The 17566-nt window shown below is 34.0% G+C and overlaps 2 protein-coding genes across 2 annotated transcripts; both read right to left on the bottom strand.

The window, feature by feature from the left end:
* Positions 1–3969: 3969 nt before the first annotated feature.
* LOC140021558 (non-specific lipid transfer protein GPI-anchored 15-like) lies at positions 3970–4814 on the bottom strand. Its single transcript, XM_072072674.1, has 2 exons — positions 4439–4814; positions 3970–4257 (listed from the first exon to the last, which is right to left on the bottom strand). Exons 1-2 carry the CDS (start codon positions 4782–4784, stop codon positions 4241–4243), a joined length of 363 nt encoding a protein of 120 aa, XP_071928775.1. The 5' UTR covers positions 4785–4814; the 3' UTR covers positions 3970–4240.
* Positions 4815–8938: 4124 nt separating this feature from the next.
* LOC113717941 (glutamate decarboxylase 4-like) lies at positions 8939–12923 on the bottom strand. Its single transcript, XM_072073010.1, has 7 exons — positions 12642–12923; positions 12159–12363; positions 11226–11426; positions 10352–10566; positions 9980–10233; positions 9822–9874; positions 8939–9647 (listed from the first exon to the last, which is right to left on the bottom strand). Exons 1-7 carry the CDS (start codon positions 12818–12820, stop codon positions 9168–9170), a joined length of 1587 nt encoding a protein of 528 aa, XP_071929111.1. The 5' UTR covers positions 12821–12923; the 3' UTR covers positions 8939–9167.
* Between the last annotated feature and the right edge of the window lie 4643 nt (positions 12924–17566).

The raw sequence follows: 17566 nt of genomic DNA, 5'->3' as shown, positions 1-17566 counted from the left end.
CAAAGTTTCTATGGTCATTTTTATAATATTGAATGATTAGATGCTATTAAAAATTATTTGGGTTGCTAAATTTTTCTAAATTTTTTTTGTTGCATCATAAGCGCATATTTCAATCATCTTTGATTATTTTTCAACCAGCTTTTTATTTCACAAATATCAAATCACAAAAAGTATTGCAGTATTATTTTTTAAAAATTTTCAAATAGTCTTCAATCCAAACAAATTCAATCTATAGATCTTTAATAATATTTTTATAGTTTATTTTCACTAATAATTTTTATTTTTCCCCTTATCATGGAAAATGAGCAGGATTTTTTTTCTCTATCTAAAACCCTGTAATTATGGAGATAAAATTTAACTAGACCTGTATCTATAAATATACAATAACTTTTATTATTATGTTAGGGATACTAATATTTTAAATATTATCTCTCTTGAGTGGTTTTAGAGACAAATAGACAAATTAAGAGAACAATGATATCAAAGAGTCAAGTACCAAACGCTATACCTTAAGAGGATTTATTGGAGTAATCCTTTAATGGTATAAATGTCTTTTTGACATTTCCCTTACACAAGGTTAGAGTTGACTAACGATTTAGGAGATATAGTGAGAACAAAATAACATTAGAGGATAAAGTGCAAAACTAGCTAAACCTTAAGGGAAGTTTTTGTGATTAATCCTAAAATAAAACCATCGAAATATATAAAACTGCATTAAAATGTAGAATCTATTTACTGTATGCATATCCCATATCCCGTATTCTATACAATGCTTTGTATAATGTATGTACAAGTACACTATTTGAGCCGAACATTAAGTTTTAGGAGCTTAGTGCGACCCAAATTCAACCTCGATTACAATTGGATTGGTATTTGAGCCCAAAAGTAGCCCAACACATTTTAATAAGGCTCGGGCAACATACCTAAGGCCGACCACACTGAGGTATATTCTGTGAAGATGTTTGTTTACTAGTCGAGTTGATAGCGATTATAAATATAAAATATCTAGTTAATAGTTTTTGATAAAAAAATTATTATTTCATTAAATCTGCAGTAATAGTAGAAATTACATCAACTATGTACAGATAAAATAGATTTGAACAATAAATCCTTCTAGAAAAATCAATAGAATATTACACTGTAGTTCCAAAAAAATCTAAAGATAAAATACTTATAATCCCAAAACATCTATACATGCTTTCAACCATACTTTTTTTCAGTGCAAGCGAGGTGTAGTATCCCACATCGATAAAGGAAGAGGGAATAAAATGGGTTTAAAAGCTTGGGTGCTTGGGCTATTGAGTAATTTGGATTAATCATATTGGGCCAATGAATTTTGGTTCAAAAATTATGTGGTCCAGTCCTTGGATTTGGGTCATTACACCTATCTAGAAAATCAATAGAATATTACACTGTAGTTCCAAAAAAAATCTAAAGATAAAGTATTTATAACCCAAAAAACATCTATGCATGCTTTCAACCATATGTTTTTTTAGTATAAGTGGGAGGTTTTGAATCCATGCTTTCAACCATACATTTTTTTAGTGTAAGTGAGAGGTTTTGAATTCAAAATGACTTACTTACATTCCCTCCCATCGTATCACCCAACCCACCGCTCTCCTCTTTAACTATACTGGTTGCTTTTTTTCAGATCTATTCAAGTCCAAATATTAAGGTGAAATCTTACAAGGTAGAGATATAAGAAATCTCAGATCTGATAATCAAATTTGGATAAACTTAGATCTAATACAAGAAATAGACTAAGTACCGAAAGTTTTACTAGAAATCCCTAATAGAGGATAAAACTCTCCCTAGAAGTCTCTAAAAGAGAAGAAAATCTCACTTGCGAACCCTTAGGAGAGGAGAAAACTCTCATTAGGAATCATCAAGAGAGAAGAAACTTTTAATAAGAAACTCTCAAAGAGACTTTACTATAAACACAAAACCAAAAGAAAAAGACATAAAAAATGTGATAAAAAATTACGAGATGTCTAAGCGATAAATACAAATATGAAAATTTCTAAAATTAAAAAGGTGGATCATAATTTAGTTTGTATTTGTGGTATGAGTTGGATTTTCATTTAGCTAACATCATTTTGATGTTTCCAGCTCGTTGAAAATGTCTACGAGGAATTGGCCATCTGTCCTGAATGTGCAAGGGTCCTTTCCTCCTCGTCCGAGAGTGTGTAGACGTCATATTATCCATGTCATTTGGGGGTTTGTTTGCTAGAGATTTGTTAGGCATTTGTAATATGGGATGTAATCCAATCAAATTATTAATGGTGGTGCCTGCCTCCTATACGGAGGAACCTTAAATGTGGCCAATCAAACTCAATATCTGATCTAACGTGGGTTGATTCTCTATTCACCTCTAAGTAATGAAAATTTTGATTGAGCTCTTAAAAGTAAAAATTTTCACTTCGGCCCAAGAAAAAAAAGAAGTGATCTAAAGTTGATGCTTGGCACCAAATCTTTTATCACTTAGGTTTCATTTGATAGAATTGAATCAGAATTCTAAAATCTGAATACTAAAATAATTAATTTGCTGAATTTTAAGCATTGAAAAGAAATATATGAATGTCTAAATTTTAATGCTAAACCTATTTATACTGTTTGATAAACATTTATAATTGAATGCTTAATAAGTTAAATTTGATAATTTTGCCCTTATATCTTTTCATCCAAAAAAGAAATAGAACCTATGATTTAATTAGTTTAAAATTGTTAGGCATGAAAATGACAATATTTATTTTTAAATCAAATTAATTTTAAAATTGTTAGGCATGAAAATGACAATATTTATTTTTAAATCAAATTAATATAAAAGATGAAATATATTATATGAGGAGTATGGAGAAGTTGTGAAAGTCACTAAAAAGAGATAAAAGAGAAGTAGAAAACCGTTAGAAAGAAAATATCATGTTGTTTAATTAGATAAGAATTTTGAACATAATTAAGAAACAAGGGTAAATTTGGTAGATAAGATAAGGTAGTTAAAGTAATTCTATTGATTCTTATCATAATTAAAGATTCATTTAGGATTCTTGCACTGAAAAAAATACATACAAGTTCAGCACTGCTTAGCAGATGAATTTTTGTTTATCAAACACCCTAAACATCTGAATGTCTGAAAAAGTTCAATTTCAGCACTTTTGTGTGTTATCAAATAGACCCTTAGTGTTAAAATGAAGCCATTAAAAACGAATAATATCTAACGTAATGTGTTTGTTTCGGAATAGTTCACATTTGAAGAAAGCCTTCCGTTTAAGAGATAAATACTTTGGGAATTCTTATTTTAATTTATCATGAATCCCGCCATCAATATCTCATGTAGATGAAATTGAGAAGTGCGAAATGAAGGTCTGTTTGATAATCTAATTCAACATTTAAATTTAATAGATTTAGATTTTAACATGTTCAGACGTATTTAATAATTAAAAATTGAACATCTGAATTAATTAAATAGTATTGAATTTTGTAAACAAAACTTATTCCCAAAAATTAGTGATGAGCTATTTATTTATCACTTAATGTGATAAGCATTTAAATGGATCAGATTTAATACTTAACAGTTCAATAATTTAATGGATTCAGATTCCAGATTTCTGTTTTCTAACGGTGAATGAGGTGGAAAAGAGTGGTAAATTACTGGAAAGGCCGCCAACCATTTTCCTTTGGTGCACTGGTCCCTTCATGATACATAGACATTATATTAAAACTGGAACTACATTTGAGGGGCTCAACTCAAACGCATTTGATTTTTTGGAGGATCAAGCTGAAATTTGTCATGTTGAGGGTGCAAATTTAAAATTTTGGCTACTTTGATGGACCAAAATAATGTGAATCCAGATTCATTCCATTAGTTTCCAGAAACCTAGTGTATTATAGAAGATAAAACAAAAAGGCAACATGGTATTTAATTTTCCTTCTCTAATGATTGGTATTACACCTAGGACAAATCCACCAATATAGCAATGGACAAGAGAAACCATTAAATTATCATTATAACTGAAAGAGAATTACATAGAAATTCAACACAAGAAGGTTGCCATTGACTTGGATCGTTGCAGTAACATATGACCCACTAGAGAAGCAACCCTTTTATTTTTTCAAAACAAAGCACCACTTTTTTTTAGCAATAAATTTTTTTTTTCCGCAACAAGCACCACTTTTTATTAAACATCATCCATCTGAAGACACCGTATAAGATTGTTCAGCTTCTTGTGCGTTGGCTCTTGATTTATGGCACCGTATAAGCTGCAATTTACACCACAGAAACAAGGAATTAGTATTCAAATATTGACTGTAACAGGTTTGGTTATATCAATAATTTGACAAATGCCTGAATTAGTCTAACCAGTCTCCAATAATTTAAGCCTAAAGAAAGTAATGGGACTGGCCAATCTACAAGAAAAAGCATGAAAATTATTGTACTTACGTCCACATTTCTTCCCAGCAGGCCTGTTTCTGATATTGCATCTTTTGGGAATAGTGATGGCAACAGCAGGGTTAATGCCAGCTTTTCTTGCCAAAGGTGAAAGCAGAACAGCACAGAGGCATCTTGGTGCAGTTCTGATCAATGCATTAACTTTTCCACAGCAAATTGGGGTTACCCTAGCTCTAGCATTACGAGCAGCACCTAAGCAAGGGCTTAAGCTGGTTGCGGCGGCATTAATCGGAGTTCTTCCACACTCTCCCGCTGCACTTGCTTGCTGGAAAATTGCACGAGATGCAACCAAGTAGACAAGCAATGTGACAATGGAAATTACATTCTTGGACACCATATTTTTGCAAGTTTTTTCAGCTTGAGTTTCTTGGTGAAATTGGTTTGGTGTCCCAAGTAATTTTTGCATATTTATAGGGTTGGAGTTCAAATGTGAAAGGTGGGAAAATTGGAGCTTCAGTGGGGTGGTTGGATTTGGCAACGTGGAAGAGTCTTAAGTTTAGTGCTCTAGTAATGATTTACTTTGTTTGCAGGATTCATGATTGAGAGATTAATATTCAATATCTTTTTTTCTTCTTTGGAAGGGCTAAATATACTTGTTCATATATTCACACCTTTTATATGTTAATGACTGTAACCATTAACATCAATAACTTTGACAGAATTAGGATTTAGGATGAATAGATTTGAGTTTCAGATTCCCCTTTTTTCTTAATATATTAACATGGAAGCATAAGCTATATAGCCCTTTTAAAGGGAGGGATGTGATTTAAGAAGTAAGGAGGTGAAAAGGGAATCTAAATTCAAAATATTTAATTTCTGAGATCTAAAATTTAGCCACTAGACCAAAGTATTCTTGACAAAATATATCAATTACATAGCCTATTATGATGTGTTAATTTACCAAAATGTTTTTGATGTATTTTGTGTTCAACAACTAATTTTTAGTATATTTAACAAAATAATCATGGTATGTCTAACCAGTTTTAATGGATACTTGTTAAGAAGAGCCCCAACTGTTAATTTCTTAGAAAAGTAAAATTAAATTAAAAAAAATATACAATTGCAATGAGAGCAGTAAGGTAAATCTTAATATGTGTTTTTATGTAGAAAAGTTTGTGTAATAAACCAATATCATTTGGGCACAGTGAAAAAAGCTCGATCCATGTACAGGACTTTCCAAAGACAAATATGACTAGTAGGTAGCTTAATTCATGGTTCATATACTAATACCTTCCATACCAAACTTGTACTAAAAGCTCACCATCCAAATACTACAAGCCAGTGTTTTGAAAAAATGATTGAACTGCCCGATTCGATTGGTTGAATTGCGAACTGATCATAGGCTCCATTTTGATCCCTGCTAGACTCAGAAACTCAAAAAATTGCATCAAGAACCGGGTAAACTTGTCAAAACTAGACAATTGAACCGATTGCAACTATTTTCTTTAGTTTAGTATTATTCAGATAGTTAAACATTCAAATAAATAAAAATTTGTTGAATAATCGACCCACGTAATTGAACCGGTTGAACCGCAAGCTAAAAGCTCATCCGATTCACTTATTGGTTCAAATTTAAAAACATTGCTACAAGCATATAATTGCTTTTGAAGAACATTGGCCGGAATATGAAATGTGTTGAATTCCTTTAACCCCGGTTGTATTTTATTTAAAAAAAAAAAAAAGAGGGGAAAGGAAAAATTGCTTTCAAGAAAAACAAAAGAAATGTGATTCTTATAGAATGTTGAGAGCAATACACTTTTAGAGTTTGGCCTCTCAATATTAAATTGTCCTTTCACATTGCCTCAAACCTCAAATGGCATTATCGCCCTGTTTTTGGTCAGTGAGCAGCTGGTTTTCTGCAGCCAAGTGCAGAATCCAGTACCTTCAATTCATCCATAGTGTTTTGTGTAGACGTGCTTGGTGCTTTCAGGCGTGAAAATATTATTGCTTCGTAAGTGGGTATTGGGCGTAAATCTTAAAGTTGATGTGATGTTGGACAGTTCCATAGCTGTTTGTTAAAGAACAAGTCCACGTAGAATTCCATAATCCTGCAGGGAATAGTGGAAGACATCAAAAGATTACTAGACTGAAAAGTAGCATCACCATTCACCACCGTCCTATAGAACTAATAATCTAATATCACCAACTTACTATAGATTTGCCACTTGGTCAAGTAGTTTTGTTTGTTTTATGTCTGGATACCATATTTGGAAAAAAAAATTTAAAAATATTATTTAACTTGTATCATAAACACGATTTCGAATCGTATTTTTATCTCACATACGTCATATAAAATAAATATTATAGTATTATTCGAAATGAAATCTTCTACGGGTGTAATTTTGATCTAGGGGCATGAACTTTCATAATATTCAATCCATCTTCACTATTGCCCTAAAGCTTGAATTTTATAAATTGCCCTCACCAATTCTATAATGGAACTTTGAAATAAAATATATTACATGATGCAATTTTTATTACCTTTTATAAATTTTATTTGCTTGACATTGAACGCCCCTTATCACATGAATTGCGAGCGAATCAAATTATTCATTTGACAGTTTTAACTATATACCATTGTCAGTCTGCTGTAATCTGCTACAAAATTACCACAGCCACAGCAAAAGCTACAAACAAAAATGATTTAAAATTGCCTATTACTTTCACTCCAGAGCTAGTTCACTCCTTTGTTAAAATTGCGTATTGCTTTCACTCCAGAGCTAGTAAATGCCTGCACCAAGTATCATCTTCCCGACTGCATTCAGAAATGAATCAGCCCGGAAAAGCAGGACAGCCAAGCAAGTTTTCCTGTCCATTATACTCTCCCCTGAACAACGACCCATATATTGCTGCAAGCCTGTAAACCTTGACAGGACATAAGAAGTAAAGTCACATTTAAAGAACAAATGCTCCAAGATTTCCACTTCTCTGTAGCACAAGCAGCATAATAGAGCAGCGGTAGAGCCCCATCTGACAAGTCGTTCTTTTGTCTATGACTAGACCAGAGTTATCACAACTGAATCAGATGCTAAAACATACTTCTCAAGAATGTGTCTGAGCTTCTGAAGTTCCCTAAAAATCAAGAAGCACCAAGAGGAATAGGCATAGATAGGGATGTAATTGAGTCGAGTCGTGCACGAGTATCAACATACTCGAGCTCGACTCGATAATAGAGAGGTATTGCTCGAGCTCGAGCAAGCAGCAGAAATGGAGTTCTAACTCGAACTCGAAGAATAGTTCTAAAACTCGAGATCTGACTCGATTATGCTCGATTTTTTTTGTGAGTATGATCAAGCTCAAGTACTTGACTAGACTAAAAGAGTAATTCTGGTAATTTATACAACTCCCAAACTTAAAAGAGTGAAATTGTAATAACTAAATATATAATTTTTAATTAATTACTTTGTGATCGATAAAGCTCAATCAGCCATCGAGCTTAAAAAAATAATACTCGAGCTCGGCTTGAATAATTATCGAGCTGCTCGTACTTGACTAGCACTCAGTTTTGACCGAGTGCGAGTCAAGCTTTTGACTGAGCTACTCGTGAGGAGTTCAATTCGATTACATCCCCAAGCAAAGACCAGAAAGATAAATTTTTCTGAGTTTATAGGGTGAAGCCAAGCTATCAACAAAGAATCTTTCCGAACACAGATATCCCAAGCATGTTTTAACCGCAAAGCTTTATTTCAATTACCTAAAGTTCTAAACTGATCAATCAAGGCCCCCTGATTTCACAGGTTTACAAGTATCTTCCCACTTGGCTCTAGCAGCTACATGTTTAATCTCAGACATAGAAATGCATCTAGCATATTTTCAGTTTTCGTAATAACTGTTTTATAGGACTCATAAAGATACCACTCCAATATGATCACAACCTAATAAACGACGATTTAATTAGTTGTAATCTTTCATCATATGTTGAAATCTTAGCACCCCCAGCCTTTGATTCTACTTTGAAAATTTATCAACCAGGACTTTATGGTAAGAAAAAGTCAAACTTGAACTTGTCAGAGGAACATTGAAATATAGTACTTGAAATTCGCCCTTCCTCATTACCTATTTGGTCCCAGAAGACCCGTATGCCTGTTGGAGAACTTCCAGCAATGAAAATTTCACATTTCCCCTTTTTAGGCCTCAAGCCTAATCAGAATTGTAGTTTTACCGGGGGTAACAGGTTGCAGAAATAAATGATCCGCAAGCATTATATGGCTAATGCCAAGCTGGTTGCATTTTGGATGGTAAACAAAGTCCTTTAGGACAAGGTAGTTTGCTTTGCTTTTGTGGATGGTACATAGAGCTTTTCCAGTTTCTAAAATGATTATCAAGAGAATTTTCATTTGATTATAAACTAATGTTTGATGCCTTTAGCATCATACCATTTATGAAGTGCAAGCATTTACAAGGATATTACTGGTGCTACTGATTGGAAAACTAGAATTAAAGATCATGCATTCATTATAACAAGAAAGGAAAATTACAAATATGACAATATGTTAGAAAAGTAGCATAGGTTGAACAATATAGTAATGCTTAAAAATTGCTGAGACCTTGACAAGATCGTGCGCTACTTCATGTTAAAAATGAAAGGAAAACGCAAAAAAGCATAAAAGAATGAAAGGGAGACAGTTTAATGTCTCTTTAATTCGAAAGACCAATAATTAGAAAAGAAAAACTTCAACTCTGAGTTAGAACAATGGTAGCTTGGCTGTGTAGCAAAAATCTAGCAGACGTTTGTTTTCCTCTGCATAACATACTTCTTCCAAAAATCAGTGATTTCCCTTTGTGTCTCAATCTCTGTTTTCTTAACCACAGTGCCATTCTTGACCTTCTTTTCCTCACTAGCACTCAAAACCTTAGTACTCAATGTAGCTGGGAGTGTATCCAATTCATGCAGGACCTTTGTGATATCAAGCACAAGTCTCTCTGCTAAGGTGCGAGAGAAGTCTTCCCTTATAACAACACGAAGCACGGCGATATGCTGTGCATCTGCTGGCATGGTGTATGCAGGCACAATCCATCCAAACCTGCGCAGCATTTCTGAGATCTTGAACTCATTGTAGCAGCTGCTGTCTTTAAGAGAAAATGCAACCAAGGGAACCCCCTCGTCCTTGGATACAATGTTGAATCGACCTGTCTTCTCCAATCCTTCTTTAAGCACAAGAGCATTTCCGCGACAATTCTCCATGATATTTTGGTAACCCTGTAGATGAGAATTTCAAGATCAATACTTGGTTCTTATTCATATAGTAAGAATACAATCTCCATCCACCCTAGTAGAAGTTGAATTTGAGACTTTTCACCATCCAGGCATTCATATATTTGTGTCTGGATGATGAAGGATGAGCATTCTGCAATAATTCTATCAGGTTCTTACCTCAAAGCCCAAGCGAATGAGTTGATAATACTGAGCAATGACTTGACTAGAACCTAAAGAATTGAAGGAAAAATTTTTGTCATGTGAGACCTTGTTAAAGAGCATATCGGGAGAAAGGGAATTTAAGAAATATATACATAGGAAGTGGCCTTAGTCACCTTTGGAGAAATTAAGGGTGAAGGTTGGTTGATCAGCTCCAAGGTAGTTTATGTGGAAGATAAGTTCTTCTGGTAAGTCCTCTTTGCTCCTCCAAATAACCCATCCAATTCCAGCATATACAAGACCATACTTGTGCCCACTCACATTGATGCTCTTCACAAGTGGAAGCCTGAAATCCCACTCAAGCTCTGGATAAAGAAAGGGAGCAATGAATCCACCACTGGCTGCATCAACATGAATTGGGGTGTCCCAACTGCCAATGTTTAAGGAGGAGTGTTAGTCTCTAATGTTTAAGGTAGCCTACTTATTTTCTTGGTTTGCTGTACAATTTTGAATCAGAGAAGAGGAAAAAAGGGAATGTTTATAGTTACCCAGTTTGCTTGTTTTTCTCAATGAGAAGATCATTCAAGAGCTTGACATCTTCAAACTCTCCATTGAGTGTTGAACCCAAAATAGCCGCAACACATATGGTATTTTCATCCACCATTTCAACTGCTTTCACAGGGTCCATCACGTAGTAGCCTTCCCTCAACTTCACTTCCTTAAGCTCCACCTCAAAGTAGTTTGCAAACTTCTCCCAACACACCTGCAGAAGTTAAGAAGCATATGTCAATTTAAGAACACGTCTATCCTGAACCAAAAGCTTGTCAACTTCACCGGATGTTTAAGTGCATTCTTTCCTCTTAAATGTCATGATAATGAAAAATCTAAAAAAAAAAGAAGAGAGGATAAATTAAGGAACCTCATGCATAAGATTTTTCAAAACTTTCTACATTTGTGTGTAACTTGCCCCAACTTTAGGTAAACTTTTTTTTTTCCCTTTATCTTGGTTGGAGAGAGGGGGGGGGGGGGGGGGAGGAGAGGGGAAGGAGGGGGTAGATAAAGAATTCTCAACAGTAGGTAGGGTTTACATGAAATTCTCGCAATAATTAGAATTCTAGATATATTCTATTTGTGAAAGTCACAATATATGCAAGATGATCCATGTAGATCATGGTTTATAACAGAAAGTTCTCAAATAAACAATCAAGAATAGTTGACTAAAGTCATGAATTATCCATAAAAAGCAATTATGGTTAAGAGAGAAGGAAATGTAAGTTTTTAGAACTGCACACAACATAATGAAATAGTAAATTTGTACGAATTAGAAAGTGATATTTTTTACCTGCAAGTAGATAATCATATATATATAATAGATCTATAGAATGAGAAGTAACAAGATATGGACTGTGAAATGCTTCATACCTGGACATTGGCTCCAGTAACAATATTGGGCTTATCATAAGGCTTGCCCTCTGCTTTTCTTCTGTTTTGCCACTTTCTCTTGAAAGCAAGCCCTGCTAGCATTATGGCCTCTGATGACCCTACTGTTCCTACTCCAACAGCTGCCTCTGACTCTCCCAGTGGAGCATTAAACAAGTGTGCTATGATGTTTACGCAGCGATTCTGCATAGAGTTTTGTACAATGTTGAGCAATACAGTAACAAATGGCTTTGATCAACCAAAAATGGGAAAGTTATAAAATCACACATCCTTCATTACTTTGGTTTCTTCTTCTTCTTTATTCTTCAATTTTCTTGTGTTATAACATCAAATCAACTAAATGCATGACATGTATATTAGGCCAAATTTGTGTTTGATTTCGTTGCACATATACATATATACACGTGTATGTATATATATGTGTGTGTGTGTGTGTAAGCGTGTACCAAGAATGCCATCCTGTAAATAAAGCAAAGCTACATAATAAGTATCATGAAGAGCAATGTTTATCTCTGTGTGTGTGTGTGTGTAGACACTCACTAACACATATTTGTTAGGAGATTATAAGAAGTGGAAGTTTTAGTTTACATCCAAAAGGAGATTAGAAAGGTGAGCAAAAATTTTCCACAAAGTCCTCAAGTAGTATCGTGCTTTTGACCAAAATTTTCTACGCAAATGCCTCCTGAGCCTCAGCCCACTTTATTACTAGGGGGCCTGAAGTTCTAGGGCTACAAACTTTAATCTTTTACGCGTTTAATTCAAGAAAAGTGTGCTAAGTGGAAACGCGTACACATAGTAGACATCATAATATGAACAAAAGTATTATAGTGCAATGTTTGGATCTCTTTTGATATCTGATTTTCCAATAACTTACTGAACATTGAATAGAAGAAAAATAATGAAGATTGAAGATGCCTGAAGTTCAGTTGTGACAGGGTATTCATCCATGTCAACATAGTTCTTGTTGATGGCTTCCATCATCAGCTTATCACACTCTGGTTCCATCCATGTTGTCACAAAAGAAGCCAAGTTTAGCCTTGGATTCCCATCAAGCATCAACTCATCATTGATGATCTGGTAAGCTGCCTCCTTTGGTATTGAGTTCTCTGGCATCTTGAACCTACACAGCCGCCACAAACATCAATTGTTAAATCTACATGCCATGAAAAACGTTTCCACACTAATGCCAAAGTTATATATGGTAAGATTAAATTTGAGACGAAAAAGTTTACAGCAAGATTAACAAGCAGTAATCAAAAAGTTTACAACAAGATTTCTAAGAACAAATCACACACGATCCATCGAAACATCTTTAATGTTGACTTACATTACAAAATATGCAGAATATATAATATGAGGCTGAGAGAGTATAATAAAGATATGCATCCAATACTTTACCTTGGTAAGGAAGAGCAAACATAGCGAGAGGCAAATGTAGAGTGAATTGAAACATCAGATGTTGAAGCAGTTTTTGAGAGAACCATTTTTGATGATGATAGTGATGGTATCGAAGAAGCAAGAGGAAGAGAAAACGAAGAGGGAGGTTTGGTGACAGAAAGAAAGAAACTATGAACCATAAATAACTTCAGTTGATTGCTTGGGGAGGAAGGGAGGAAACGTCTTGGTATATATAGGTGTGGTAAAAGGGCCAATGTTCTTTGCCATAAACAACGGGAAAGTGCATCTTAATTAGGAAATGGACATAAAAAAGTTTTGGTATGTGGGAAAAATGAAGGCGGCAAGAGGATTTCCTTTCAAGGTTCTGGGTTTTTGGGGAACTCTAGAACGATAGCAATTGGAAGTTTGGAACACGAGAAGTTGGGGTGAAGCAGCATGTCTTGAAATACCGAAATTGACCATGTAATGGAATGAAATAGAAAAGTCAAGAGAGCATTGTCTATTTTTTGGACCATAACTAGTCAACATGGTGGAACCGGAATCAGTCCATTCAACATGCAATATCTATTTTTCTTTTCCTTTCTTTGATAAACATAAGCGCCAACGTTAACATAGACCGTGGTTTGGAAATGCCTTTGATTATTATGTTGTCATCTATTTGACCGTATAATGCATAAAAAGAAAGTGCATATTGTATTTTGTAATAGTTAGTTTTTTGTCTAGTAGTGTTATGTAGTTGTTAACATGAATAGAGGAAAATAATTTTTATGATTTTTTTTCTCCTTTTCGTTTAAGAGAGACTCCAATTCTTATCATAAAAAAGTGAAAAAGAGAAGATTTGATAGTCGAACAAAGTCTTCAGAATCGCTTGATTAATATCCCTACTAGCTGAGAAATATTTCGAGCGTGCCTTATGGATTTGCCTAATTGTTTACAGGGCACTCATTAATTGATGCCTCGATGTTAAATTTTTGAAGAAAATAAATTTGAACAAGGTAAGCTACTAGCTACAAAGGGAAAAACAAATGAGTATATATATATATATATATATATATATATATATATATATATATATATATATATTTTATCAATTGTCATCCCTACTCCTACTCCTACTCTATCTACGGGGAGGCTCAACTGAGCCTATGGGGACCGATGGGGACAGAACCACCACCGAACCAAACGGGTGCACTACACACCCGTCTGGATTTGAAGCCGAGCCACAAGAGTGGCATTTTGAACCCTTGCCTCCCACCCCACCAGAGCTTTAAAGGCTTGGTGGTGGCCACCAGACAAGAGCTGGTGGTTTAAAAAAAAAAAAATGAGTATATCGACATAGTAATTTTTTTATATTACCCAACTGTCCCTGAATACATGTCAGAAAAATTCTTATAGTAGTGTCATGCTGAGAGTTTTAAATGAAATCACTTACAAAAGTACGAGATCAAGCTTTTGCCAATGGGGTCCTTGATTTTTTTCCCCTCTTTTTAATGATATTACAATTTAAACTTTTCTCAGGTGGTGGATTACTACATCTTTTTCTGGTTGTTGAGAATTGTTTGGAATACTTAATTTAAGGGTGTGAACTGTGAACAAGCTTTTTTTTTTTTTTATTGCTTTATCAAAAAGGTGAATTGACGAAAGTGAGGATTGTTTCCCATATTTTAAACATGGGCGCAGTTTGTCTTCATAAAACCAGCATCCATATATTAAAATTAAAACCCGCGTGAAATGAGCAAGGGCATGGTCCACCAGCACAATTTTCTCTCTGGGATTTTCATGTGAAGTCAAAATGATCCAATGACTTAACTAGCTAGAAAGCCAGAGCATAGAGAAATAGATACTACTATTTAGTTCTCAATTCAAGAATTGATCATAACTTGTGCCAACAAAATCAGGACCACATTAATTTCATTAGGGATTCAGGACTCGGTCATTAGAGACTTTTTTTTTTTTTGGATGAAAGACAAATATATAAACTTTAATTATTCAATTAGGGTTCAGCAGTTGCGTGTACGAAAGATGTTCTGCATCTAAGGCCTTGTCTGAATTGCAATTTTTCTCTAAAAATTTTTACGTTTTTTGTGAATAGATTTTTCAGTCATTTTTTTTTTCCTTCACATGCATAGAATTGTTACAGTACATTTTTTTTTTTTTTTTTTTTACAAAAATTTCAAAAAATAGCAATCCAAACAGATTCTGAGATTTTGGAAGTCATGCTAAATTTCCAGATTTATGGTGAAAAATTAATCATACTAAGTTATCCTAGTCCAACAAAATATACATTTCGTTTCAAGTTTGTATACGAATAATTGAATAGCTATAGAACGATACAAACAGGTTATTGGTTAGTGTTTGGAGGTTTCTTTGGGGATAAGTTTGCAAGGTGCAACTGGGGAAGGTGGTGACTAATGGAAAGAATAATCTGCCACCATAGATAATTTTAGCTGCCACTATTTCTTTTCATTTTTTCTTTTTTTTTTTATCTGAAGAAGCTTCCAATATAATTGAAAAACACAATTGGCATATTTATCCGGGGTGGTTTTAATTTTTACATGTTCTGTTGCTTCTACGTTCTAGTTTTCTAGAATATGTACGAAAAAAAAATTTTAAAAATTACCTGTGATTTACTTCGATACAAATGGGCAAAATTTTGCATTTTGGTAAATAATGATTACCCTCTTTAAATTTTTTGTAATAACTAGTAATTCTCTTTTCAATTTTTCTGCTGATTAGAATAATTCGTTTTGTGAAGCACACCTGGGCAACCCTGCAATTGCAAGACTTGTGCAAATGGAATGTATTGTGATGTGAAACAAGTGTGATTTTGCATCTTCAGAAATTATAATTAGCTTCTTAAATTTTATCATAACTTTTGTACTATCTAGTAATTTTTTTTCTCATTTTTCAAATTTGGCTCCTTTATGCTAAGAATATTTAATACTTCCAAGCAAACCTGAGCAACCATGCATTTTTTTTTCATCTCCCACCATTTCCACGCCCTTTCCACCTCCGACTATCAAATCCAGAATTCGAACCCTAAACCTAATAATGAATCAATGTCTTAAAACGCCTCCCCTAACCACCATGCAATGACTATAAACGGAATAATAATATCATGTCGAGCGATAAAAGGTAAGATACTCATGCAGTATTCAACTATTATTGAAACAACTTCCAAAATTTTTAGCATTTGCTTGACAGTTGTGGCATATTTTCTCGCGGACTTGGCTTGAAAGTAAACAAATGCAGAATCTAGACCTCCTTTTTCTTTTTGACTTTTCAGTCTTTCTTTGCAATTTCTTCTTGGTAATATGTGGTAATTAACGAATATATTTCTTCCATCCTAGCTATTGTACGTTGAACTCGCTCAAGTTAATATAAGTCAAAAACCACATATGCAGTAAATAATCAGCTCTACCAACACAAGTTGGTTCAATTAGCAAGGATAGGTCACTTCTTTGTAAAATGTTGTATATTTAAATCTCATTGCCGATGTAAGGTTTGTATTGATAGGTGATCTGTAAGAATTCCTGTAAATAATCTATAGTCCCGATGGCATTCTCTGATCCATAGTCTCTACCAGCACAAGTTGATTCAATTGGTAAAAACGGGTCACTTTCTCATAAAAGGTCGTTTATTTAAATCCCACTGCCGATGTAAGGTCTGTATTAATAGGTGATTTGTAAGAATCTGTGTAAACAATCTATAGTCCCGAAGCCATTCTCTGATCCGTAATGGTAACTGAAATCGAATCCACCCAAACTTTATTTTAAAAAAAAAAAAATCAGCTCTGTTATGATGATTTATTCCACTTTGTGGAATTGTCTGGCATTGAAGCCGAAAGGAACATAGACTATGAGGCCGGAACAAGAAATAGATTCTTTCACAGTTTCATTGTATGCCTTTTGCTTTTGTAAACACAACATAGACACGCACAAGTATGAACGTTTGAATAATCAGATTAGAGAAACTATTTAGAGTGTCGGGCAAGAAGAAAAAGGAAAAGAGATTAATTGCAATTCTAGAAGGGAAACTCATCTTTATTGAAACGGCACAATGACTTTCGTCCGCAGTTACTAACCCAACCAAGTAATCAACTAGGCGAGGGAATTAGTTCAACCATAGGTGGATTGGTTGAGCCGGTGAATTCTATAATAAAGTAAAATAACATACTCAAAGTATTAAAAGTACAATGAAATAAATAAAATGTTCCACTAAACGCCAAAACACCTTGTTGAAACACTAGTAGTTGTTACTTCGTAAGTTCTAAGTTCTAGTATGCTAATTAAGTTAGAGGTTGCATGTTCAAACCTAACTAGCCTAATGTTGAGAATTTTTTCAAAATTATCGAATTACACAAAAATCGATTGATTTTTATTGTCACTAGATGAATTGGTGGGTCATTGATTTTTCAATGTATTACTTCATTATCCGATCCTACTAGCAATCCAACCAAGTTGAGTGGCTGGTTTATCGGGTTAATCATTTGAACTATTAGATCGAGTTGGATTTAATAATTGTTCATTCATTCATCATTAAAACAATGATAAATCATAATGGAGTTTTTTTTTTTTTTTTTTTTTTTTTAGTGTAAGTGGGAGGACTCGAATCCGAGACCTCTCACTTACACTCTCTCCCCCCATACCAACCAACCCATCCCTCCTCCCCCATAATGGAGTTCTTTGTGATAAATTGCACTAGTGGTCAATAAATTAGTTGTAAGTTTGATTTTATCCATAAAATTGTTTGCATCAACTCTCACATTGAACTTCTAAATGTGCTCTATTTTGGTCATTATGTTGATTTACCACCATTATCTCAAAGAAATTATTAAATAGTGCATCTCCATTGAGGTAGGGCGTGACCAAAGCTTTGTGCATTTAAAAATAATTCAATATATGAATAAACCAAAAAGAAAAAAA

This window comes from Coffea arabica, chromosome 11e, assembly GCF_036785885.1.
Source record: "Coffea arabica cultivar ET-39 chromosome 11e, Coffea Arabica ET-39 HiFi, whole genome shotgun sequence".
NCBI lineage: Eukaryota > Viridiplantae > Streptophyta > Magnoliopsida > Gentianales > Rubiaceae > Coffea > Coffea arabica.
Note: the sequence above shows the minus strand (reverse complement) of the source record. Positions and strands in the feature narration are given on the sequence as shown.